The sequence below is a fragment of the Phocoena phocoena genome, chromosome 19 (genome assembly GCF_963924675.1).
Source record: "Phocoena phocoena chromosome 19, mPhoPho1.1, whole genome shotgun sequence".
In the NCBI taxonomy this organism is placed as follows: domain Eukaryota; kingdom Metazoa; phylum Chordata; class Mammalia; order Artiodactyla; family Phocoenidae; genus Phocoena; species Phocoena phocoena.
In genome coordinates this window covers 50,248,326-50,272,979 of record NC_089237.1, presented here as the reverse complement: position 1 = coordinate 50,272,979, position 24,654 = coordinate 50,248,326, and the positions used below count along the sequence as shown (strand labels likewise).

Here is a 24,654-nt window from a genome sequence, read left to right as displayed (position 1 = left end):
AGGGTTGGTAAATAAACCAGGTGTGAGGGGTTAATAAAAGGTAAGTGTGGGGCTTCCCTGATGGCGCAGTGGTTGAGAGTCCGCCTGCCGATGCAGGGGATGCGGGTTCGTGCCCCAGTCCGGGAGGATCCCACGTGCCGCGGCGCGTCTGGGCCCGTGAGCCATGGCCGCTGAGCCTGCGCGTCGGGAGCCTGTGCCCCGCAACGGGAGAGGCCACAACAGTGAGAGGCCCGCGTACCGCAAAAAAAAAAAAAAAAAAAAAGGTTAAGTGTGGACAGAGTGGTCAGTTGGTGACAAGGAAGGAGGAGGCAGTTGGGAATGTCTACAGGTGAAGAAGGTGAGCAGAGAGGTCAGTTATACAGAGCCAGAATTCGGGACAGCCAAAGGTGACCTGACAGCCAGTGGGGGGTTGGCAGAAAAGGCAGATAAGAATGTTAGATGAGTTAGAAGAGTGACTGTAGGCAGCATAAATGTCAGAAAATTGGAAACTGTTGCAGGTGAATAAGTATTTATCCAAAGGCAACTAAGGATGGGCTGAGAAAGGAGTTAGGCGAAGTGAAGAATGGAGAGAGGAGTATTTAGAGCTGAGGTGGCAAATGCCGTAGTTAAAATCTGGCTGAAAGGGCAGATGGGGTCTAAATTGGATGTCTTGGGCCAGAGCAGGGGAAGCTGGACTAGAGGGCAGGTGGAAGCTGAGGGGCATTCAGACCTCAGGTAATTGGGTCTAGGTGGGCGACCCAGATCTATGAGGAGAATGGGCCTAAGGAAGCTAGACAGAGGACTGGACAGTTGGCCCGGGGGCAGCCAAGGCTGTGAGGGCAACCTGAGCCTGACGAGGCAGCTGAGAACCTGAGGGGTCCGGCTGGTCTGAGGAGTTGGCCAGAGCCTGGGGGTCTTGGGGGGTGGGTCCCTGCCTGGAGGGAAGGCCAGGCCTTAGTGGGCTCAGGGGACCCTTGGTAGGTAGACTGGGGCGTGGGGAACAGCTAAGCCCGAAGGCACAATTGGGGGCCTGAGGAGTCGATGTGCCCCCCAGGTGGTGCGCCCGCGTCTGAAGGACTGCCTGAGGACCGCGGGGGGCCAGGCTGGGTAGGCAGGGGTGGCCTGGGCCTGAGAAGGCACCCAAGTCTGAGGGGACGACCCGGGCCTGCGGGGTCTGTCGAACGTGAGGGCCAGGAAAGGACCCAGCGACCGGGTGGCCGTGCCGTCGCCGACTACATTTGGCCACGGTACCTGAGGCAGCTGCGCGGCCAGTTCTAGAACTATACGCCGGGCCCGGAGGAGGAGCGAGGCAGCGTCGGGAGCCGAGGGCGGAGCCGGCCGGCGCCGCGCGCCTGGGGCGGGGCCTGCGCCGAGCCACCTCCTGGGCGGGGCCCTGCGCGCGGGTCCGCCCCCTAAGCGCGCCTCCGACGGCGGCGACGTGCGCGGGTCCGGGTCCTGGGTCTCCTAGCGGGGTCGGCCTCAACTCTTCCCGGCTTTCTGGGCGCTGGTCACCTTCCCGAGTGCCTGCGTCCTGCTCGCCCTCCCGTGTCCGCAGCTCGGTTACCCCGTCTCCGCCCGGTGGGCCCCGCAGTTCTGGGGACATTGCCCCTTTAACAGCTGTCCGGGTCGCTGCCTAGTCCTTCTCGGGACGGCGCGCGCCCGCCCGCCCAACCGCGCGCGCGCCCGCGCGCGCGCGCGCGCCCGCCGGTCCCCCGCCCCTCGCTCCCGCCCCAGCTCGTGCTGCCCGGGCGGGCGCCGGCCGCTGGCGCCGCAACTGCTGCCGCCCCCGGGGCGCGAGTCCGCCGCCCGCCGCCCGGGGACCCGGCGAGGGGCGGGGGCAGCCCCGAAGCGGCCCCGGATTGCCCCCGCTCCCGCCTCACGCTTCACGGGAAGTTTGTCCCTTTGCACTCTGCCCAGCCGCTCCGGGAGCCCCGCCGCGACGAGGTGAGAGCTGTGGGAGAGGGGGGGTGAGGGAGGGGACGCCCGCGGAGGAATGTGCCGGGCTGGGGGGCGGGGAGCCGGGGTCCCGGTTTGCACCACCCGGCGGGGGCCGGCTGGCCGCGGGAGCCGGGATCATGTGCTATTTGTCCCGCGGAGGCGCAGAGAGGTGCCAGGCCCGGGGCGGCCGTCGGTTGGCTGGACCGGAGGACACTGTCCGCATGGCCGCCCAGAAAGGCCGGGACGGGGGCCTGTGTGAAAACTTCTGGGTGAGCAAGGTGCAGGTGGCCCTAGACCCCCTTTCGGGTCGCTCGGCCTCACCCCAGCCGCGGCTACTCTCTGTACCCCACTGACCCATTACGCTGCACCAGCCGACCCCTGTACCTCTCTCCTGGCCCATTACCCCGCCATCCACCAGCAGTGCCACCTCATTCCCTGCCCCGTTAGCCACAACGGCGTTACAATTGCGTGTCTCCATCAGTGTCCTTTCCCTCCCCTGATCAGGGTCTGGGGGTCAGGGCTGTTCTTCCTGAGACAGCCTCTGGTTTCAGCTACTCCCTTCCTGTCCTCAGACAGACCAGCCCTCTCACCCCTCCCATGCCCTGGCCAGAAAGACTGGTGAGGTGAGGCCCAGCAGGACAGGGGTTTGAGGCCCTTTGGGGCCACAGAAGGGGGCTCAACACCTCTGATCTCTCTTCACAACCCTCCCACCCTGTTGTCTGTGGGTGTGGGCTGCTCAGCCTCTCCTCCCAGGGTGTGGGCACCGGATCACCCACATTCCTGGCTCCAGACTGGCACTTTCCCCAGGGCAGTGGATGCCATAGCACTGGCCCCAGGCTGGAGCTGGGACCTGCCTGCTTCCTTTCCCTTCTCTCCCTCTTCAGGGGGACCCTACTGCTATCCTCCCTTCCCATAAACATAGGTATTCTGGATCCTCCAACAGAGGACCCTGGTGGTTGGTAGGATGGTTACAGGATGACCCCACCCTCTCCTGCCCATTGTCCTGGATCCTAAGGAGGAAGTGCTGGGGGCTGGTCAAGGGATTTGGGGCTTATAGGCAGGCCCTGTGGATCCCAGTTCTGGGCTGTACCTCCAGCCATTGGATTTTGCCCATCAGCAGTCTCTCCCTCTGTGTGGAGGTTATGGACCCTAGGTGGGAGCTGGTTTCTACTTCTCCCTGGCTGACCCTGTGGGGGAATTTTAGGGCAGGTCTTATGTTTGGGATTTTCTTGCATCTTGTTTCTCTTCTGGGCTTCCAATTTGTGCTTTTCCTCTACCTGTTTAACATTTCTGTGTTTGCTGTCCTCTGTGTGTCCCCTTACGTTTCTTCGTAGCATGACCTCAGTCTTCTTGTCTCTCTCATTTTCTTGGTGTTTGGGACTTTCTGCCTCTCCTCTCCCCGCTTCCCAGCACCCTCAGTGTCTCTGCCCATGTGTCCCTCTCTGAATTGCTCTCTGTCCAGCCTCTTTCTCTCTCCTCTCTCTGAACGTTCAGTGCACTTGTGAGTGACGAGGAATAAAAATATCACCGTCCCTGCCCTTGGATTCACATTGCATTCGATCACTCCAGAGGAACAGCCATCCTCACCTTTCCTAACATTACCCCCCACCCCTGTCCTCCAACCCTGGAACCCCAGACACACCTCTGGAGCCACGGGTGCCTCCTAACCACTCTTCCCCCGCAACCAGGGTTTCCCCTACAGCCCCAGCTGGCGTGGCCAGGCCCCCAGTGTAGGATGGGGCTCCTCCTACGAGGGCCGGTGGCAGCCAGAACTGATACAGCCCCCCTGGTCTGGGGCCAGGACACCAGGTAACTCTGGGGTGACATCCCAGGTCCCTGCCTGCTGGGAAAAGGCTGGGGAGAGAGGCAGGAACAACTCTGGGAGTCCCTGAGGAGACTGCCATTGGGGAGGAAGGCCAAGGAAACAGAAACTGGGTCCTTGAGGGGCTGGGTCGCCGGGGAAGGGGGTGTGGAGAGACTGGTTCCTGGGAGAAGTTGGGAGGCAATGTATGGGTCCCCCAGACATTGCCTCCCAACAGCTCTGACCTCCTCTTCTATCTCTGTCCTCCAGCTGAGGAGGGTGGGAGTATCTGGAGCCATGGCTGGCGCCTCGGTGAAAGTGGCAGTGAGGGTTCGGCCCTTCAACGCCCGTGAGACCAGCCAGGATGCCAAGTGTGTGGTCAGCATGCAGGGCAGCACCACCTGTGAGTGAGTCCCAGGGGCCCGTCTGGGCACAGGCAGGGCAGCCTGGGCCCACTGTACGGGCCAGTCCTGGCGGGCCGAACCAGGAGGAGGGCTCTGCTGGGCAGGGAGCAGGTGCTAATTGTAAGGAAGGAGGCTGGGACAGGCTGGCCTTTCCGTGCTCCCAGTCCCTGGGAGGGGGAATGTTGGCCTGGAGCCCTCCATTGCCCAATCCAGGGAGGCAGCCGGGAGGGGGGCGGGTCCTGGGAAGCCAAAATTAGCTTTGGTGGCTGGAGGGGGTGGGGAGTATTAAAGGGGAGAGATGAACTAGGATAGAGGTGGGGAGTGGGATGCCTGGCTTCTGAGGGCTTGTGGGGAGTGGGCAGCGGTCGGGAGTACCTGATCTTGGCCTTCGTTCCTTTGCTTTCTCAGCCATCATCAATCCCAGACAGAGCAAGGATGCCCCCAAAAGCTTCACTTTCGATTACTCCTACTGGTCACACACTTCGGTGAGGTTGTTAGGTTGGGGGAAGAGCTAAGCAAAGAGGGACGGGGGATTCAGGTCCTGGGGAGGGAGCATTGCTGGGAAATAGGACCTCCAGGGAATTGGTTGGGAGGACCAGGACCCTTGGGTGGGGGTGGGTAGGACCCTGAACTTGTGACTAGGACCAGGAAGGGGGAGGCAGAATCCCTGGGATAATTTAGGGCTGGCAGGAAACTAGATAGGATCCTCAGGGATGATTAGGACCGTGATCGGGGTGGGGGCACACAAGACCTTTGGGCACCTAGATACCAAGGACAAAGTCATCTAGGGTTCCTGCTGTCTTTCTTGCCCCCCTTTTACCTAGGCCGAGGACCCCCAGTTTGCATCTCAGCAACAGGTGTATCGGGATATTGGAGAAGAGATGCTGCTCCATGCCTTTGAAGGCTACAACGTGTGCATCTTTGCCTATGGGCAGACGGGGGCTGGGAAATCCTACACCATGATGGGGCGGCAGGAACCAGGGCAGCAGGGCATCGTGCCCCAGGTACACTCGGGGCCTGGCAGGGCGGCCAGGGCTGAAGCATCTTCAGCTGCCCCTCGGGGAGTAGGCTGGGTTCTAAGCGTTGTGGAGCAGAGACCGGGCTCTCTGAGGTTGTTAGTAATAGGGAAGGTGATGGGGAACGAGGTTGGCTCCAACCTGGACGTCAGGGCCAAGAAAGCTCAGTGAGAACAGCCACACCTTTGGCGGCAGAGCGCCCAGGGTTTGAACCTTGTTTCTACCACTTGCTGCCGTCTTACCTTGTCTCGTAATTACTTGTGAGTGTAGTTCCCATGTAGGCTTGTGTACCGTAGTTAAGGTGTTTACTGTAGGAAAAGCCAGTTGTGGATAACTGAGAGTTGACCATAATCTCTCTGACTGCAGCATACAGGCTCCGGGCTTGCATTTTGGCTCACTGAATACTAGCCTGTGACCCTGGGCAAGTGTGAACCTCTCAGAGGTTGCTTTCCATCTGTAAAATGGGAACGATCCCATCCCTCCCTTGGGGCTGTGGTAAGGGTGAAACAGGGTCACTTGAGACCTGGCCTGGCCTGGGTGCTGGGCGCCACAGGTGTGCCATGAACAGCAGCATCTTTGTGCTTCTCTGTGTCCCCCTCCAGCTCTGTGAGGACCTCTTCTCTCGTGTTAGTAAGAACCAGAGCGCTCAGCTATCCTATTCTGTGGAGGTAAGCCCAGGTCTTGGGAGGGGGCTGGGAGGGGAGCCACAGTGTCCCCTGGGTAGGGAGGAGGTGAGCAGAGCGATTAAGACCAAGTGCAGTCTCAGGAGTCAGGCAGCCTGGGATCTGCTCTAGGCTTTACCAGTTAGTAACTGTGGCTTTGGGCAAACGACTTCTTTCTCAGCTCCAGAGCGTGTTTATCTGAAATGATAATGATCAGGGGTCCCCTTCTAGGGTTGTTGGAAGGCTCAGTGAGCTTGCACATGTAAAATGCTTCGCGACACATAGTAAACACTCAGTGTAGGTTACCTGTATTGTATCCAGTGGAGTCCAGGTTAAGTTTCCCATTGGGTGTGGTTGTTAGCTTTTTTACTTTTTTAAGAAATTTATTTATTAATTATTTATCTTTGGCTGCATTGGGTCTTTGTTGCTGCGCGCGGCTTTCTCTAGTTGCATCGAGCGGGAGCTATTCTTCGTTGCGGTGCACGGGCTTCTCGTTGCGGTGGCTTCTCTTGTTGAGGAGCTCAGGCTCTAGGCACGCAGGCTTCAGTAGTTGTGGCTCGTGGGCTCCAGAGCGCAGGCTCAATAGTTGTGGCGCACGGGCTTAGTTGCTCTGCGGCATGTGGGATCTTCCTGGACCAGGGCTCGAACCCGTGTCCCCTGCGTTGGCAGGCGGATTCTTAACCACTGCGCCATCAGGGAAGCCCACCTTTATTACTTTTTATTTGCTTCTCCCACTCAGGTGAGCTACATGGAGATCTACTGTGAGAGGGTACGAGACCTCTTGAACCCCAAGAGTCGGGGCTCTCTGAGGGTCCGAGAGCACCCCATCCTGGGCCCCTACGTGCAGGACCTGTCTAAATTGGCTGTGACCTCTTACGCAGACATTGCTGACCTCATGGACTGTGGAAATAAAGCGCGGTGAGGCAGGCTGATGGGGCGGAGGGCAAGGCAGATGGGGTTAAGAAGATGAGGGGCCGGACCCACTGACCATTCCCTACCCCCCCAGGACTGTGGCCGCCACCAACATGAATGAGACCAGCAGCCGTTCCCACGCCGTCTTCACCATTGTCTTCACGCAGCGCTGCCACGATCAGCTCACTGGACTGGACTCAGAGAAAGTAGGCCCCCCCCTCCACCCGCTGCAACCCCATCCCACCTGGTAACAGAGACAGAGATGTGATCAGCGGGCCTTGTGTCCTCTCTCCCTGTCCAGGCTTGGTTGAGTGCCTCCTCTGAGCTTCCACAGTCCACCGTGCTTCCCCTATCAGATCAGTGGGATAGTCTCCTTTTGCATTTGTTCTTCTAGCTAGGCTCCTTGGGGCAGGTCTTGGAGCCCACTGTGTGCCTTGTCCAACTGCCTAGTCCCCTTGCTGGGTGTTCCCTTGATATGCCTGCCCCGCACTGACCCAGTCACCTCCTGTCTCTTTCCTCTGACCCAGGTCAGTAAGATCAGTTTGGTGGACCTTGCTGGCAGTGAGCGGGCTGACTCCTCAGGGGCCCGGGGCATGCGCCTGAAGGTGAGGGGCTTGGGAGGGTCAGACAGGGCAGTGTTGGGGGCTGTGTACAGTGGTCTCAAAGCATAACCTGGAACTCTGGCTGTGGGGGGAGCGGGGGAAGGGGATCGGAGTGGGAGAAGAAGGCCTCATTCCCCACGTTCCTCTTGCCAGGAAGGCGCCAACATCAATAAGTCCCTGACCACTCTAGGGAAGGTGATCTCGGCCCTCGCGGATATGGTAAGACCTGGGCGTGGGAAGAGAAGGGGCTCTGGGAAAGCGGACAAAGAGGGTGGCTCACCGTAACCCCCTTCCTCCTTCTGTCCCTCAGCAATCAAAGAAGCGGAAGTCGGATTTTATCCCTTACAGGGACTCTGTGCTCACCTGGCTGCTCAAGGAGAATCTGGGTGAGGGGCTTCTCCTCTCTGTCTCTCTGTGGCGACCCTGCCACCATTCCTGCCAACGCCCTTTTGATACCAGTCCCATTGACACCCCTGGAACCTCAAATCCTCCAGTGGTCCGTTGACTCTCCCCCTGATCCCCAGGGGCATCCTTTGAAAGTGTCCTGATGCTGGGATCAAGGCCACACGCTCCCTGCCGAGCCAAGGGCCTCACTGACTTGGCTCCCCGTGACTGCTCTCTGACCTCACACCTGCCTTTGACTTCATCCTCCGCCCACTGATCGCTGATTGTCCCACAGATGTCTGATGTCTCCCTGACCTCACCCCAACTTTCTCTGACCACCAGATTTCACGATTAGCTCCACAACTCTTAGCTTTACCCTATCTTGGACAGTGACCCTATTGGACCCCTGCCTGAGCAATGAGGCCCCCCTGACCCTGTGACCCAGTCTGACTTTTTTTAGGACCCTGCCCAGCTCAAGCTTTCCCCTCCTTTCATTCATAGGTGGGAATTCACGCACAGCAATGATTGCGGCCCTGAGCCCCGCGGACATCAATTACGAGGAGACTCTTAGCACCCTCAGGTGGGGCTCTAGTAGGCGTGGGGTGGGACATGAAAAGTGCCAGGAGCTCAGCGGCTGGTAGCTCAGGACCCTCCCCATGAGATAGGGTTGACCCTCAGCTCTACTGCACTATGATGAAACCTGGGAGGGAGAGGGAATCAGGCAGCAGACCAAGGTCACCCGTGTCTAGGCCTCACCGGTCCCACTCCTCCCTCCTCATCCAGGTACGCCGACCGCACCAAGCAGATTCGCTGCAATGCCATCATCAACGAGGACCCTAATGCCCGGCTGATCCGCGAGCTGCAGGAGGAGGTGGCCCGGCTGCGCGAACTGCTGATGGCCCAGGGGCTCTCCGCCTCTGCCCTGGGAGGTGGGACTCTGGGAGGGTCAGCTCAGGGAGGCTCCTTGGCCCAGCTCATCCCTCCTCATTTGCCTTTGCCCAGGCCTGGGACCAGGGAGGGACCACTGCCCAGAAAGCCCAGCAAGTGTCCCTTGACTTAGATGCAGATGTGGAGGGGGGACAGGTCACGCCTTTAGATGTTACAGAGCTGGGAGGGACTGATCCTCCTGGGGAGAGGCAGGCAGGATTCAGAGGGACTTGACAGGCTCCTGGAACTACTGAAACGACAGGAGCAGGAGTAAATGGCAAGTCATGCGTTTATGGTTTGAACAGTAAGTCATTAAGAATAGGCTGCTGGGCACCTGCCTTGACAGAAGTTCTTGTGAAACATTGGGAATTAAATTGACCATAAGCTTAATAATAGTCAACAGTGGACTAATTTCTGAAACGTAAGGCTCAGCCTCCTTACTGTGAAATGGTATCTGTATTAGATAATCTATGATCCGTGTTGGCTGTGTCCGGTGTGGACTGTGCACTCAGTCTTGGGGTCCATCCCATTGAGGAGTTGGGGTGCTAAGGGGCATGGTGGGGAGAATAAGGGTTCTTGGGAAGAGAAGGTAGACACGATGTTCGCCTCTGTACATTTGAAGGGTAGTCTTGCAAAAGAAAAAAGCAGTGTAGTCTTTTTCATCCTAGAGGGCAGAACTAGAAACAGAGCTACATGTAACATGGGGCAGATTTCAGCTAAGAAAAGTTCTCAGCTAAGAACTTTCTGATGGTACAAGTCATCCTGCAATGGAAGGAACTGGCTACCTTGTTCAGTAATGAGCTTTCCATCCCTGGAGGGGAACAAGCAGAGACTCGGTGTCCATTTGTCAAGGCTGCAGTAGGAGGGCTCCCTACTTCGTGGAGGTGGACCATGGGTCTTCTGCAGTCCTTCCAAGCTGGTCCCCTGTGAGACCTTCTCTGTTTCCGATCAGTTCCATCTTTCCTTGGCCTCCTTCTTTTACCTTCTTCTTCCTCCTAGGCCTGAAAGTGGATGAGGGGAGTCCCGGAGGTGCTCTGCCAGCTGTATCGTCTCCCTCTGCCCCAGCTTCGCCCTCGTCCCCCGCAGCACACAACGGGGAGCTGGAGCCATCGTTCTCCCCCAGTGCCGAGCCCCAGATTGGGCCTGAGGAGGCCATGGAGAGACTGCAGGTGGGAAGCTGGAGCTGGCAAGGGGTGGGGCTCTGGGGGCTGCTGGGAAGCACCCCCTGGGAGGTGCTTCTCCCAGTCTGTCCTGACCCCTGCCCGTCTTGTGCCCCCAGGAGACAGAGAAGATTATAGCTGAGCTGAATGAGACCTGGGAGGAGAAGCTACGTAAGACGGAGGCCTTGAGGATGGAGAGGTGTGAGGGTGGGGCCGACAGGTGGAGCCCTGGAAGGAGTGAGGTGGGGAGGGAAGGTCAGGCCCTGCAGGGGAGGGGTTCGTGGGTACCGATGACAAGACCAATATCTGCCTCTCCTTTGCCTACAGAGAAGCGTTGCTGGCTGAGATGGGGGTGGCTGTCCGGGAAGATGGGGGAACCGTGGGCGTCTTCTCTCCAAAGAAGGTGAGTGAGGAGGCCTCAGAGACTCTGGATGCTGAAAGAAGAGGGTTGGGGTGGCAGGGTCATGAGTTCTAACTCTGATCTCAGGTCTCTGAATTGTCCCTCCATCACCTCTGTCCCCACTCCTGCTCCTCCCCTCTCTGTTGTCCGGCCGTCCCTGTCTTCTGCCTCCATCTAGGGACCACAGGATGCCAGGGTCCCTGCCCTTAGGGGGATTTCAAGAGCTGCTTAGAATCTAGGTATTTATAAATAGACACCCACACACGTGCGTGTATGAGTTCATGCGTAGAATGTATCTCTGGATTCATAAGAAACTGGTTACGGTGGTTACCCCAGGGGGAAGGGAGAGGACCCTGGGAGATTGCAGGTTGGTTGGGATAGCGACATGTCCGCTGTGTACACTTCTGTATCATTTGGATTTTGTAACTTGTGTATGTGTTAGCTATTCAAAAACAAGCAAACAAATGCAAAAACACGTTAAAAGTACGTTTCGAAAGGATAACTTGGAAAGACAAGACTGTAAAAGGAATGGAAGAGTAAGCACTAACCTGTAGGATGTTGCTTGTAAACGCAGCGAGAGGTTTAAAGATGGAAGCATCACTGAGGCCTGGAGGTGTATGGAAACTGGTTTCCTGGAGAAGGTGGTTTGGAAAGTGGAGCCTGAAAGATGGACGGGGGGCGTGGTAGAGAGGAGCAGAGAGAACATCGGGCCAAGCAAATGTGGGGTATTGTCGGCCGAGTGGGGCGCACCAGCACCTGTCACGTGCCCGCTGTGTAGTAAGCGCTCAGTAAGGCTTTGTGGAGAGGAAGGAAGGAAAGAAGCAGGGCAGGAGTGATCAGGCTCAGTTGGAGGCAGGAATGGTATTCAAAACCTTTAGCAACCAGCACAGCACGGGTACCAACCAGTCAGAGTGGACGCTGGCTTCCGACGGCCAGCACAGCTGTAGCGGTGCACACTGGTGAAGCGGTGATGCAGAGGCCAGTTTGGGCAAAGCAGGAACTTCCAGTCCCAGCCCTGGAATGGAGCCAGCCATGCCTGTCAGGGCTGTGGTTTGAAGCATCATAGGATCAGGCTCTAAGTGAGATACACCTCTTCCGGGCAGTGGGTTACTGGAAGGAGACCCCTCCGATTTTCATACGGATATGGCGTCTGGGTGACTGAGCAAGCAGGGACCATTGAACAGGGATCCAGACAGAGGAGAGGGCTTTGCCTGGCCTGAGGCACGGCCAGGGGCGAGAGAGCTGTCGGTGGGTGATTGAGGGTGGCAGGCAGGGCTGAGGGGTCAGGTCCAGGGCTGGGCACCCAGGGCTTTGGGATCCCCCAGAGGCGCACATCTGGGTGGAGGGACTGCAGGGGGCTCTCAGCATGGCTTGCCAGCCACCTGGGGGTGCCAGGTACCTGTGGAGCTTCTGCCACAGCTGCAGGGCTAGGGAAAGTTAGAAAGGGATGGACAGGCTGATGGATGGGTTTTTCTTTCCTGGAGAGGCTCACACTGTGCAAGGTGCCACCTGCTAGAGCTTGGGACCAACAGGAGGGGCTTCTGTTCTGTTTTGTTCTTAGTTGTTCTTGTAAAGGTGGCACGCCCCACTGGGAACGTTTACTTCGTACAGTGAGGTGCAAAGGAAATCTCCTTCCTTCCCACCCTCGGGTTCCCTTCCCAGAGGCGAGTCCTGTTGCTGGCTCCTGATGTGTTCTTCTAGAGGTAGTCTCTGCACGTACAGGCGTGTGTTATAATCATCCACGTACGCCTGCACACATCGCCCCTCTTTGCTGTGGTGCTAGTTCCATACTTGACATGTTACTTTTTCACATATCAGTGTATCGCAGTTCTGTCCGTTTTTTTTTTTTTCCCCCCACAGTGTCAGAATATTCTATTGTATAGACATAGGATAATTTTTTTTAACCAGCTTCCTACTGATGGACATTTAGGTCGTTTCCCATTCTTTGATACTATAAACAATGTTACAGAAGATAGTCTTACTAATGGTCTGCTGTCTGTAGAACATATTCCTAGAAGTGGAGATTTGGGGTCCACCAGTAGCCAGGTAAAACTTTGATCTCTTTTGCCAGCGTGCCTCCAGAGATTTTAACCATGCCCACTTATACTCCCAAGAGCATCATACAAGACAGCCCATGTTCCCTCATCCTCTTCAACTTCTTGATCTTTGCCCATTTGATTGGTAAAAAAAAGCATCTTAGGGGAGGTAACTTCGGCATTTTCTCCAGGTGGCGAGACATTCTCATAAGTTTAAAAGTCATGTGGATTTCAGAGAGAAAGCTGTTAGGCTCACAAGAGAAACGGGTTTGGCGGGGGTGACTCCAACCTAGGAAACGTCGAGTGGAGAATTGGGTCCTTGGGGCAGAAGCTCCAGTTTGTCCTGGAGAGAGCCAAGGGCCTTAGGGAAAGCCCATTCTTTCCTGAGACCTCTCCACCAGGCCTAAGGACTTCCTAAGTCAGTAATTTTCAAACCTGGCTCGGAGCTTCCTTCACAGGGAATGACGGTGGGGGGGGGGGGGCAGGACTGGACTCTGGGTCCCCTGCCCCCACCTCGGCTTGAGCAGCTCTCTGCTTATCTGCTTGACGTGTTAGGCTTCTAGGTAAGGTTTCCTGTGAACAAAGGGTTCCAGGGCTGAATAAAGATTGAAAAGCACTGCCCTAAATCATGTCCCCTCTCCCGAGGGATAGATCGCTTTCTGCTTCCAGGACCCATCCGTGTTTGCCATTCCCAAGCAGGCCTGACACTGCAGTGTCGGGAGGGGCGTGGTCATCCCTCAGGAGAAGAGGAAGTGTTGCAGAGTCATCGTTGGAGGGGCCGACGCACAGATACACAACGCATCCACCGTGGACGTAGCCTTGGGCTTCCTGTTCAGGGGGCTCCCAGAGAAAGATGGGGCCTTGACTGCTGGCTGTCTTCCCCTACACCCTGTGCTCCCCTGCCTCCGTGCCTTTGTTTAGACTCCTCTTTCACCTGAAACACTCTTCCTTGTTCATGTCCACGTCCTCCTCATCATCAGAGACCAGCTCCCATACTGCCTTTTGCATGAAGCTCCCCTGACCCCCATGAGCTCCGACTGGTCTTCATTTTATTCATTTTTGTGTATGAGCCCCTCCCAGGATACAGTGGGATGAATGAATGAATGAATGAATGAGCTAAGTGAGGGCGTGAAAAGTTCAGGAAGTCTATTATGAGGCATGTGTTTCTTACCTGCAATGGTGTTTCCACGACAAGTCTTATCTCCCCAAGTTGGCTCTGATTTCCTGACCAGCGGGGCAGCAGCCTCTGGGTGTGACTCATCTCTGTCCTGCCTGGCACCTCAGTGGGGTCTTGCACATAGAAAGGCCACGGTATATCCTTGCGGAACAGAGGCAGGGGATCTTGTGTTCGGGTGGAAGGCCTGGGAAGGCTTTGTGGAAGAAGTGGCATTTGAGACAGACCTTGGAGGGAGGCTGTTGCAGGCGAGGGGATGGGCAGGGATGAGCCCGGCTTTTTGGAGTGAGTGCTCAGAGCCCACTGGGTGAGCACTGAGAAGTGCTCAGAAGGGGAGAGGGGGCCCCGCAAAGGGGCTTGGATAAGTGGGCTGGGGCCCTGCCGTGGAGGATGCCCAGGAGTACTGGCATAAAAAGCAGACTCAGGTCAGGCAGGCGTGCGGTGCGTGGGCCGGAGAGGTCTGAGCAGTCCCCTCTCGAAGTGGCAAGATATATTTTGAGGGAAGAAGTGATGAGCCCTGGGGCCAGAGGGAATACAGGGAAAGCAGAGAGAGGGCAGGTGGCTTCTAAGGTTTCGGGTCAGGGAGACTGGTGTGTCCAGGTGCCTCTGAAGAAATGGGGCCTGGGGAGGGGCCGGAAGGGTGGGGGCATCTTGTGTGCGGGGAGGGGGTGGGTCAGGCTGCCCCAAAGGCATTGGGGTGAGTGGGAGCAGGGGGTGGGAGAGCTCGCTCTCCCAGTGAGGGGGAGGGGCACAGCGGGGAGCCTGTGGGATGTCTGCCAAGCGCCTTCCCTCCCTCTTGGCTGCACCCCTGGCGGCTCTCCCCTGACTGCCACCCCTTCCCCCTCAGACTCCACACCTGGTGAACCTGAATGAAGACCCCCTGATGTCTGAGTGTCTGCTCTACCACATCAAAGATGGTGTCACCAGGTAGCGTTTGCTTGGGCCCGTGGGGCAGCCTCTCCTTTTAGGGTGTGGTTGCAGAGGGAGGGCCACGCTGGCGACTCCCTTCTCTAATGATCTCCTGGGGACACCCCAAATCTCAGGACGGCTCCTCTGCAGCCCTGTTAGCGCCAGGCTTCCTGAGAACTTGCTGAGCCTGCCTCCACCCACCGCTTTGGTGTGGGTGACACCCCTCCTGGGACCAAACCAGCCCAGCACTGGCGGGGATAGGTCCTGATCTACTGGAGCAGAGAGTGGGTGGGAGCTTGGACCGCTGCGTTCTTGGCCCCCAGCGCCACTGCCTGGGCATCGCTTAGTGGGACCCTCCCTTGGGGTGGGAGAGAGAAGGGAAACATAACCCTGGCCCCATGCTGTTGAGGGCAATGCCCATATGACAGGTAACTTCACTGGCTAATACTAATGAACCCCTGGGGCTCAGCGCCTCCAAGGTCACCTCCTGGAGTTAAAGGGGTGAGGGTGCTCCTTCCTCTCCTGACACAGGCTGTTCAGCTGTCCTTGGTGATCATCATGGGAAGGATGCAGGAACCAAGGCTGAGGGCACCTACCCCACTCCAGGTTCCCTTTCCCCTTTGCTGTATAACAGTGAGGATGTGGGCTTTGGAGCCAGGCAGATCTGGGCTCACATCACAGCTTCACCACTGCCGGGCTGCATGACCTTGGGCAAGTTACCTCTCTGAGCCTCAGCTTCCTCATCTGTGAAATGGGAATAATTGGCTTACTGAGTTGGTTGAACTTGTGTTCAGAAGGGGCTTGGTGTATGTATGACTGGCACGTGCTCAGAAATTGTTGGCCGTTGCTTCCCCAGGGTCGGCCAGGTCGATGTGGACATCAAGCTGACTGGGCAGTTCATTCGGGAGCAACACTGTCTGTTCCGGAGCATCCCTCAGCCAGACGGAGAAGGTAATGGCTAAGGGGGCGAGATTGGAGTGACCAGACAGAGAGAGACAGGCCCCTCACTGAATACCGAGCCCTGGCTCGGGCCCTGGGAGTGCAGCCGCCACGTGACAGGATGTGTCCTCGCCCTGAGAGGGGGCTTCGAACTCCTGGTCAGCAGTGGGGGCCCTGCTATCTGCACCTGCCCTCAGGGCGCAGACTCTTGTTATGAGCTGGGAGTGGTGAGGGTCCCCAAGGCAGAAACAGAAGACTGTGGCTTCAGAGGGTGAGGTTTTGGGAAGAGGAGATCCTGCCCTCTTCCTTGATTTTTTAGCCTCAAATAGCACCCTAGTCATTTTTTATGAAACCCTGTAGGTTTTTCAGTGGGATATCTGAATTTATCTCTGAAAACCTGATTATCTATGTAGCCATGACTACAAAAGTTTCAGGCAGTTAGTCATCCCATGTCTCCCTGTGGTTCCAAAACTTTCAGAGGTTTTTAGCTGTTTTTGGCCACAGCAGCAAAAGCTTTTAGGAATCACAAGCCCTCAGGGTGTAGGTAGTAGTCTGTCTGACAGGTAACAAAACAATGTTCGTGGTTAAGTACCACTTAGGACATATTCTGAGGTCACTGTTTTGTTCTGGTTGGGTCTTTTTTTAATGTTTATTTATTTATTTGGTTGCGTCAGGTCTTAGTTGTGGCAGGTGGGCTCCTTAGTTGCGGCACGTGGGCTCCTTAGTTGCAGCAGGTGGGCTCCTTAGTTGCGGCACGTGGGCTCCTTAGTTGCAGCAGGTGGGCTCTTTAGTTGTGGCTCACAGGTGCCTTAGTTGCGGCTTGCTGGTTTCTTTGTTGCGGCACATGGGCTCCTTAGTTGCGGCAGGCAGGCTTCTTAGTTGTGGCTCACCGGTTTCTTAGTTGTGGCACATGGGCTCCTTAGTTGCGGCAGGCGGGCTCCTTAGTTGTGGCTCAAGCGTTCCTTTAGTTGTGGCTCGCCGGCTCCTTAGTTGTGGCACGTGGGCTCCTTAGTTGCAGCAGGCGGCTCCTTAGTTGTGGCTCATGGGCTCTTTAGTTGCGGCTCGCCGGGCATGCAAACTCTTAGTTGCGGCACGTGGGATCTAGTTCCTGGACCAAGGATCGAACCCGGGTCCCCTGCATTGGGAGCGTGGAGTCTTAACCACTGCGCCACCAGGGAAGTCCAGGTCATTTTTTTTTTTTTAATGGACTGATTTGGGTTCAGTTGTGCCCAAGTGAAGTTAAGCTCTGGGAAGTGAGTGGGGCAGGGAGGTTGGCCGTGTCACACCTGAGCTCTCCCTCACCTGGAGCCTGTGCTATGTGCCTCAGGTCTGATGCTTCTGGGGGACAGGAGACAGGGCACCCGTGGTCAGCATGTGTCTTAAAATAAGAAAAGATGCTCTCGTGTGGCCTGCAGCTCAGGTTGAAGACCTGCCCGGTGGACTTCAGTTCCATTTTCTGGTCAGTGGATTAATGCAGTTGTTCTGGTCTCGTTCAAGTCCCTAGCGGCAGCAAACACTTCCGGCCCTGTGGGCTGCGAGCTATTGAATCCGTTCAGCCCAGTGAGTTATTACCGAGTTCCTGTTCTGCGGTTCCCCCAAGCCATGTACTGGGGTGATACCAAAACCACACAAGGCCTGTGGAGGCAGCCCACCCTCGGGAGCTCAGGGTGTGTTTGGGGAGGTGACAGGCCCGAATAGGTTACATCACAGTGGAAGCAGCAGATGGTTCTGTGCCCCAAATGATGGGGGCTGTATAAAGGGTTAGTCCATTTGGGCCTTTAAGATTTAACACTTGACCAAAGACGTCTAAGAGCAGGCAGCACGGATAGAGGTGTGAACAAAGAAAAATAGTTATTACTTACCATCTACTTTGTGCCTTTGCATTTTCGCACGTAGCTCACAGGTGAGGGAGCTGAGGTTCCCAGGGGTTAGGGAATTTGCCTGAGACTGCACAGCTAGAGGATGGCAGAATTGGATTGGGACGCAGCATGGCAGACTCTAGGGCCTGTGCTGTGAGTCCTGGGCAGCCTCGGTTCAGATCGCTGTGGGTTCGTGTGGGTTCTCACCTTGGCCCCATTTCCCTCCATAACAACTATCCCCGCCCAACCCTGCCTTTAGGTTACTTGCTCAATTAATTGTTTATCATCTTTCTTACCAAGTGGAAGTTAGCTCGGTAAGACCAGGCATTTTGGTTTTTATCTCTTCTGTATTTCCAGGACCTAAAATAGTGCCTGGCATATCATAGGGGTGCAATATATTTGTGGAATGGATGGATGAATTTGGGGCGTGGTGGGAAATAAGGGCGGGGATAGACTGGTACCCTTCTAGCCACCTCGTCCTCTTCTCTGCCACTTTCTTGCATTGCCGGTCACCGACGTGGTGATGCTTTAGCTGTGTCCGACATCTTCTCCATCGTTTCTGCCCCTTCATCCAAGTTTCCCTTTGAGCATCAGCTCAGGAGTTACCACTTTCCCATAATCATTCCCAGTCCTCTGCCCCTAAGCCGAGTTACTCTTTGCTATTTTTGTACTCCTACAGCGTCCGTAGGCTCGTCTTTGCCTTACGTTACCATTCATTCTGGTTTCTTTGTTCCTTGTAAAGTAAATAAGAACTCTCTTCCCATATCACTTTATTTGAGCCTTTCAGCCACTCTGTAAAGAAAGACTTTGTTATCCCGTTTTATAGCTCACAGAAATCGGGTGACTTGCTTAATGTCCCTCAGCTAAGGAGTCATAGAGTCTGGGTTTTTGGAATACGGGGGCCCCTCTGTGACAACGGGGCACTGGTCCTCAAGGACAGGGAAGTGCCTCAGGCATCCTCATGTCCCAGCAAGCAGCAGGCTTGGTGATTTGTACAAGGAGCACCTTGAGAGATGTTTGGGTTGGGTTGGCTTTATCTCCTCCTGTGAAAATAGTGATCTTGACTGAAGATAGTTGACTGTGGCTTAAGAAGATTAGTTAGGTCGCAGTGTGCAAGATGCATCAGACAGAAGTGGGGCTAGGAGCCTGCTGGAGGAATTCAGACCTGGCCAGTAGCAGTGTTGTTTGGGAAGGAAGGAGTGGTCATCTGGAAGGCAGAAATGACAGGGCCTGCCGGCCAGCTGGACCTGCGAGGCCACGCCCTCTGAGGATTCCGGGCTTGCTAAGCCGCTGCTGGGGAGGATGGCAGAGGGTGAGAAGGGAGCCCCCTCAGAGGATCCTGGGAATTGTAGCTGGGGCTCTAACCCTCCTTCTGCTCTTCCTTTCCCGTGCTGCCTGCCACCAGAGGGGCCATGGCACCCCTGACAGGTACTGGGTGGTGGGACTGGGGGTGTATGTGTGTTTTGGGGGGAATGCAGGGTGGGAATCTGTGACCATCCCCCTCCCCCTCCCAGGGTCTGATCGCTCCCTCTCCTCTCTCCCTGCCTCAGTGGTGGTCACCCTGGAGCCTTGCGAAGGAGCCGAGACCTACGTCAACGGGAAACTTGTGACTGAGCCTGTGGTGCTGAAGTCAGGTAGAGGAGGGGGCAGTGAGGGTCCTGGGCCCTGGCTGTGCAAGGAGGAGCTTCTTGGGTGACTCCTGGGCAGGACCCGGAAACAAATAGGAAACAGCGTGGGAATGTGAAGACGGAACTGGGAAGGGAAGAGAGAGGGAGTCAGGTTTTGGTTTGTCTCGCTGCCTCAGGGCAACAGGAAGAGGATGCCAAGCTCCTGATTTCCTTTGGCTGTCGGGGACAGGGCGGTTCCTGGGGCCAGCTAGGGGAGCCTCAGCTCCAGCCGCTCTTGGATTTGGGGTGATGGAAGAGATTGTGTTGGGTATCCTGGGATTTGTGGGCAAGGCCCTGTGCACCTCGGGCATGTGGAGGGGTGTGCTGCCGTGGGCGAGTGAGTCCACTTCTCCATCCTCCTATCTCCAGGGAATAGGATTGTGATGGGCAAGAACCACGTTTTCCGCTTCAATCACCCGGAGCAGGCGCGGCTAGAGCGGGAGCGAGGGGTCCCCCCGCCCCCAGGACCGCCCTTCGAGCCCGTCGACTGGAACTTTGCCCAGAAGGAACTGCTGGAGCAGCAAGGCATTGATATCAAGCTGGAGATGGAGAAGAGGTGCGTGGGGAGGGTGCTTGCGCCCCAGGGCCCTGCTGACCGTCCCTCCCAGGTGCCCAGCCCCCAGCGCCCTCCTGTTGTCAGACGCCCTGTTGAGGTGGCTCCAGAACCTCAGAGCTCTTCCTCCCCTCCTCACCCAATCCCAGGCTGCAGGATCTGGAGAACCAGTACCGAAAAGAAAAGGAGGAGGCTGATCTTCTGTTGGAGCAGCAGCGGCTGGTGAGGGGCTGGCCAGGGGTGCGGTGGGGCAGGCAGAGGCGGGAGGTGGGCGGGTGGGCACTGGAGCAGCCGGCCTGGCAGAGCTTCAGCCTGACTCTGAGTTTGGTCACCCTGCCTGAGCCAGAGTGGGGAGTGGGCCCGGGGCTAGCGGGTGGAGGTGGCATCTAGGAGGAGACAGGAGAGAAATGTGACCCAGGGAGGAACCCATGCAGGGAACTAGGGTTCCTCCCAGGTGACTGGGGCTTCCTGGACTCTAGCTGAACCTGTGCCACCTTTATGATTTTTACCAAATCCAAGTACCGCCCATGTTGTTATTTACTTAAGATTGTTCTTTGGGGACTTCCCTGGTGGTCCAGTGGTTAAGACTCCATGCTCCCAATGCAGGGGGCCTGGGTTCGATCCCTGATCAGGGAACTAGATCCCGCATGCCGCAACTAAGACCCGGTGCAGCCAACCAAATAAATCAATAAATAAATATTAAAAAAAAAAAAAGGATTGTTCTTTGAATGGACTTACTTTTAAATCTTTAACCGCATCCTGAGCGATATATACACACGAAACCCATACTTGGTACGGCTACAGCTAATACTCGCTTTCTCTGTGCCATATGCTCTGAGCACATTAATCCTCAAAACGTATCTGTGAGGAGGTGCCGTCATTACCTCCACTGTGCAGACGAGCAGAGGTTAAGCCGTGCACCCAGCACCGAGCCGCTCTGACCACGGTGTTTCCATGTCGCTGGGACACATGGCTCTGGGGTGCCCTTAGCCCTCTCCCCGTCTGTCTTCCCTCTCTGTGGCCCCAGTACGCGGACTCTGACAGCGGGGACGACTCCGACAAGCGCTCCTGCGAAGAGAGCTGGCGGCTCATCTCGTCCTTGCGTGAGCAGCTGCCGCCCACCACGGTCCAGACTATCGTCAAGCGCTGCGGCCTGCCCAGCAGCGGCAAGCGCAGGGCCCCCCGCAGGGTGTACCAGATCCCACAGCGACGGCGACTGCAGGGCAAAGACCCTCGCTGGGCCACCATGGCCGACCTGAAGATGCAGGCAGTGAAGGAGATCTGCTACGAGGTGGCCCTGGCCGACTTCCGCCACGGGCGGGCCGAGATCGAGGCCCTGGCTGCCCTCAAGATGCGGGAGCTGTGCCGCACCTACGGCAAGCCTGAGGGGCCCGGGGACGCCTGGAGGGCCGTGGCCCGGGATGTCTGGGACACGGTGGGCGAGGAGGAAGGCAGCGGAGGTGGAGGTGGCGGCAGTGAGGAGGGAGCCCGCGGTGCAGAGGTGGAGGACCTCCGGGCTCACATCGACAAGCTCACGGGGATCCTGCAGGAGGTGAAGCTGCAGAACAGCAGCAAGGACCGCGAGCTGCAGGCCCTGAGGGACCGCATGCTTCGCATGGAGAGGGTCATCCCCCTGACCCAGGTAGGACGGGGCCTGGCCCGGCTTGTCCCCGCCTGCATCTCTCTCCTGTAGCAACCTGAACCTCCCACCTCAGAGTCCAGCCCCCTTCCTCCTCTTCCTTTAAAAAATCTTACCGAAGTTTAACACAGCATAGTTTGTGAATCACCTGCCTCACAATTACCAGGGCACTCACTGAAAATGCGGATTCCTGGGTTCTGCCCCAGACCTACTGAATCAGCGTCTTTGGGGACACATCTGCATTTATAATAAGTACCCCGGGTGGTTCTGAAATACAATGAAGTTTGAGAACCACTGATATAAAGGGTACAGTCCTTAAGTTACCACTTAATGAGTGTTCCCATAGGTGACCACTCGTAGAACCACCCCTCTCCTGGGTGACCCTTCCTTTGCTCTGGTAGCCGCTGTGCTGAGTGCTTCTCCTGTGTCACCTTCACAGTGGCCCCGCGAGTGGGAGTGTTATCACCTACCCGTTTTCCATGTATTCACTCAACAAGTAAATAGTTGAGTGTTTACTGTGTGCCAGGCATCGTGCTAGCTACTGGGGTTACTCACAACAGACAGAATTTCTGCTGCGTTCCCGCTTGCCTTCTAAAGGGGGATGACAGGCAGCCAGTTGTAGCAGCAGTCATGGTGTTGAAGGCTTACGGCTCCAAATGCAGCTCTTACCCCTCTCCTCACTCTCCCCTCTCCAGACCCTTGGGCTTCCTTGCTGTTCCTTGAACTTGCTGGGTGCATTCCTGCTTCAAGGCCTTTGCACCTGCTGTTCCTTCTGCCCAGAGCGCCCTTCCCTCTCAGAGCCATAGAGCTCGTCCCGCAGTTCCTTTGGGTGTTCCCTAAAATGGTAACTTCTCCGTGAATCTCTTCCTGTCCTTTCACTGCATCTACCCCCACCCTGGCCTCCTGTCCTTTTCCTTGCTCTGGTGTTTTCCACGTGAATATATATTTTTATATGTGTATAAAATATATACACATATATGCATTTATATAAAATATATATAAAATATATTGCATGGTACTTACATATAATGTAAATAATATATATTAAATAACTTAGATACATATATTTAACGTTTTACGGAAGTACAGCTTATGTACCATACTATATATTTTCCTTATTTATTTATCAACTGTGTCCGTCCACTAAAATGATGGCAGGTATTTTTCTTCCCTCTTTGTTGACTGCTGTATCCCCAGGGCACATCATTTATTCAGCAGTATTTGCTGAGTGCCCACTAGGTGAGGCATGGTAGAATTTCTCAGGTAATCTTACAACAGCCCTATGTGATAGGTACTGTCATTGTTGATGTCATCTTACATGTGAGGACACTGAGGCACAGAGGCTACAAGCCGGAGATCCAGACCCACAGCTAGGAGGTGGCACACCTGGACTGCGTCGGCCACCCGACTCTGGGTCCGGGCTCCTAAACCAGTGTCCCTCCAGCTTCCTCATCTCCATGCCTCTCTCTCTCAGGACCCCGGACGTCCAGCTGCTCCAGGGCCTTCCAGCTTGTCCTCCTGAATCTGCACGTCTTCAGGACTCCACTCTCCTCACGTGCCCCCTTTTCTCTCACCCCCTGTCCCTCCCAGGATCACGAGGATGAGAATGAAGAAGCCGGTGAGGCCACGTGGGCTCAGCCCCAAGGGTCTGAGGCAGCGGAGCAGGAAGCCCCCAGTGACCGAGCACCTCCTGCGCGGCCCTCCTCGCCGCCCTTGTCGAGCTGGGAGCGGGTGTCGAGGCTGATGGAGGAGGACCCCGCCTTCCGTCGGGGGCGCCTTCGCTGGCTCAAGCAGGAGCAGCTGCGGCTGCAGGGACTGCAGGGCTCCGGGGGCCGGGGCGGGGGGCTGCGCAGACCCCCCGCCCGCTTCGTGCCCCCTCACGACTGCAAACTGCGCTTCCCCTTCAAGAGCAACCCCCAGCACCGCGAGTCCTGGCCGGGGGCGGGGGCCGGGGAGTCCCCAGCGCCACCCCAGCCCCCTGAGGAGCTCACCCCCTCTCTGGCCACCCCTGCCCGCAGGCCCCCGAGTCCCCGCAGGTCCCACCGTCCCCGCAGGAATTCCCTGGACGGAGGGGGCCGGTCCCGGGGAGGGGGTTCTGCACAGCCCGAACCCCAGCACTTCCAGCCCAAAAAGCACAACTATTATCCCCAGCAGCCCCAACCGTACCCAGCCCAGAGGCCCCCAGGGCCCCGCTACCCCCCATACACCACGCCCCCGCGGATGAGGCGGCAGCGCTCAGCCCCTGACCTCCAGGGGAGTGGGGCGGCCGTGTGAGCCCCGCATCTTGGGCAGAGAGGTCCTGGCGGAGCCCCTCGCTGGGAGGAGATGCTGCTTCCCCAGAAGCCCTGGGGCAGGAGGCCCTAGAGACCAGAGAGAAGGTCCGAGTAGGTGATAGAAGATGTAGGGGTAACTGGGCCGGAGGCTGAGGGAGGAAGGAAGAGGGCACGGAGCTGCCAGGAGCGAACCAAAGTGAAGGAGAGTGACGGGAAGCTGCCTCGGGGCTGCCCCTTGTGGGGAGGGGGGTCCCACAAACGCTGCTAGGGTGGGTGGGGGGCTGGGGTGCCGCGTAGTCGGTGTTTGACTTTCTTTTCAAGTGGGGGCAAAGGGGAGAGAACCTAGAGGGGGGTAAGGTCTCCCCGCTCCTGGCCCTGTCTGTCTGTCCGTCTGTGGTGGGTTTCTGTTTCCAGGGAGGTGTGGTGGGATCATAAGTCATTCCTCTCCCCTTTCAGGCCTCCTGCTATATTTGGGGGGCCTGTCTGGCGTCTGGTTTGCCTGGGGTCCCTGAGGATGTGGGACCTTTCAATAAAGGACGGAAAACAGAGGGAGCTTGTGGCTGGTGGTCGTTTGGTTTTGGTTTTCAGTGGAGGTTTAGATTATATAAAAGTAAAGTGCGCAGATCTCAAGTGCGGCTCAGTGAATTTTTGCGTAGGTCACCACTCAGGTTAAGGTAGAAGAATGTTTCCATCATGGTTTCTGGAATGTTCAGCATCACGTCTCCTCTTGAGTGTGTAACCCATTCCTTATATCCCTTTCATTTTTGCTTACCCAGTGTCTCCATCTCTGCCCCCAAAACTGCTGTCATTGTCCTGGAGGGAGGTGAGGGAGGGATGAGAGGGGAGGAAGAGGGAGTCTCAGCCTGGCAACGCCCAAGTGGCTGTTCCTAACAGGAAATAGAGGCATTTGGGGGACAGGGCGGTGGGGGGGTGGTTTCTGCGTCTTTGAATCACTTAGCTATTTGAAAGTTCTCCCAAGCAGCCACAACTTCCCCAGGTTCTGTTCTGTCTTGGGCGTGTTTTACAATGAACGTGTTAATCAAGCTTACTGCACCCACCTGATTATTTCATCCCGTTCGTGTTTCCTGCCCTTTATCAGGGTGCATTCAGTATTCCAAATAGTATTTTGTCTTAAGATTGCTTTCAAGGAGGATGCTGCCTGCTTGTTTTAACGTTCTAGCTTGGAGGAGCCTGTCCATGGCGGTGCCGTATTGTACATGTTTTGCAGGTTAAATTGCAACACTGCTCTGCCTGCACCAGGCCAAACCCCAGAATCCCCATGTTTTCAACCTTAGGAACACACTTCCACCCATGTGAAAATCTGAGCTGCTTGCCCACAGCTTCCTGATGTCAGTCTTGAGGTGCAAGCAGCCAAAACCATAGACATTATCCCAGTTGCAGCCAAACCGCAGCCCTGGGC

General features: G+C 56.6%; 1 protein-coding gene across 1 annotated transcript; it reads left to right on the top strand.

The window, feature by feature from the left end:
• Positions 1–4,015: 4,015 nt before the first annotated feature.
• Positions 4,016–23,783, top strand: KIF1C (kinesin family member 1C). The gene is made up of 21 exons (XM_065896639.1): positions 4,016–4,121; positions 4,531–4,607; positions 4,947–5,126; positions 5,741–5,806; positions 6,540–6,718; positions 6,807–6,918; positions 7,240–7,317; positions 7,468–7,533; positions 7,625–7,700; positions 8,200–8,278; positions 8,482–8,627; positions 9,625–9,794; positions 9,905–9,984; positions 10,113–10,188; positions 14,243–14,322; positions 15,161–15,255; positions 18,653–18,736; positions 19,139–19,325; positions 19,472–19,544; positions 20,350–20,964; positions 22,552–23,783. Exons 1-21 carry the CDS (start codon positions 4,016–4,018, stop codon positions 23,233–23,235), a joined length of 3,309 nt encoding a protein of 1,102 aa, XP_065752711.1. The 3' UTR covers positions 23,236–23,783.
• The last annotated feature ends 871 nt before the right edge of the window (positions 23,784–24,654 follow it).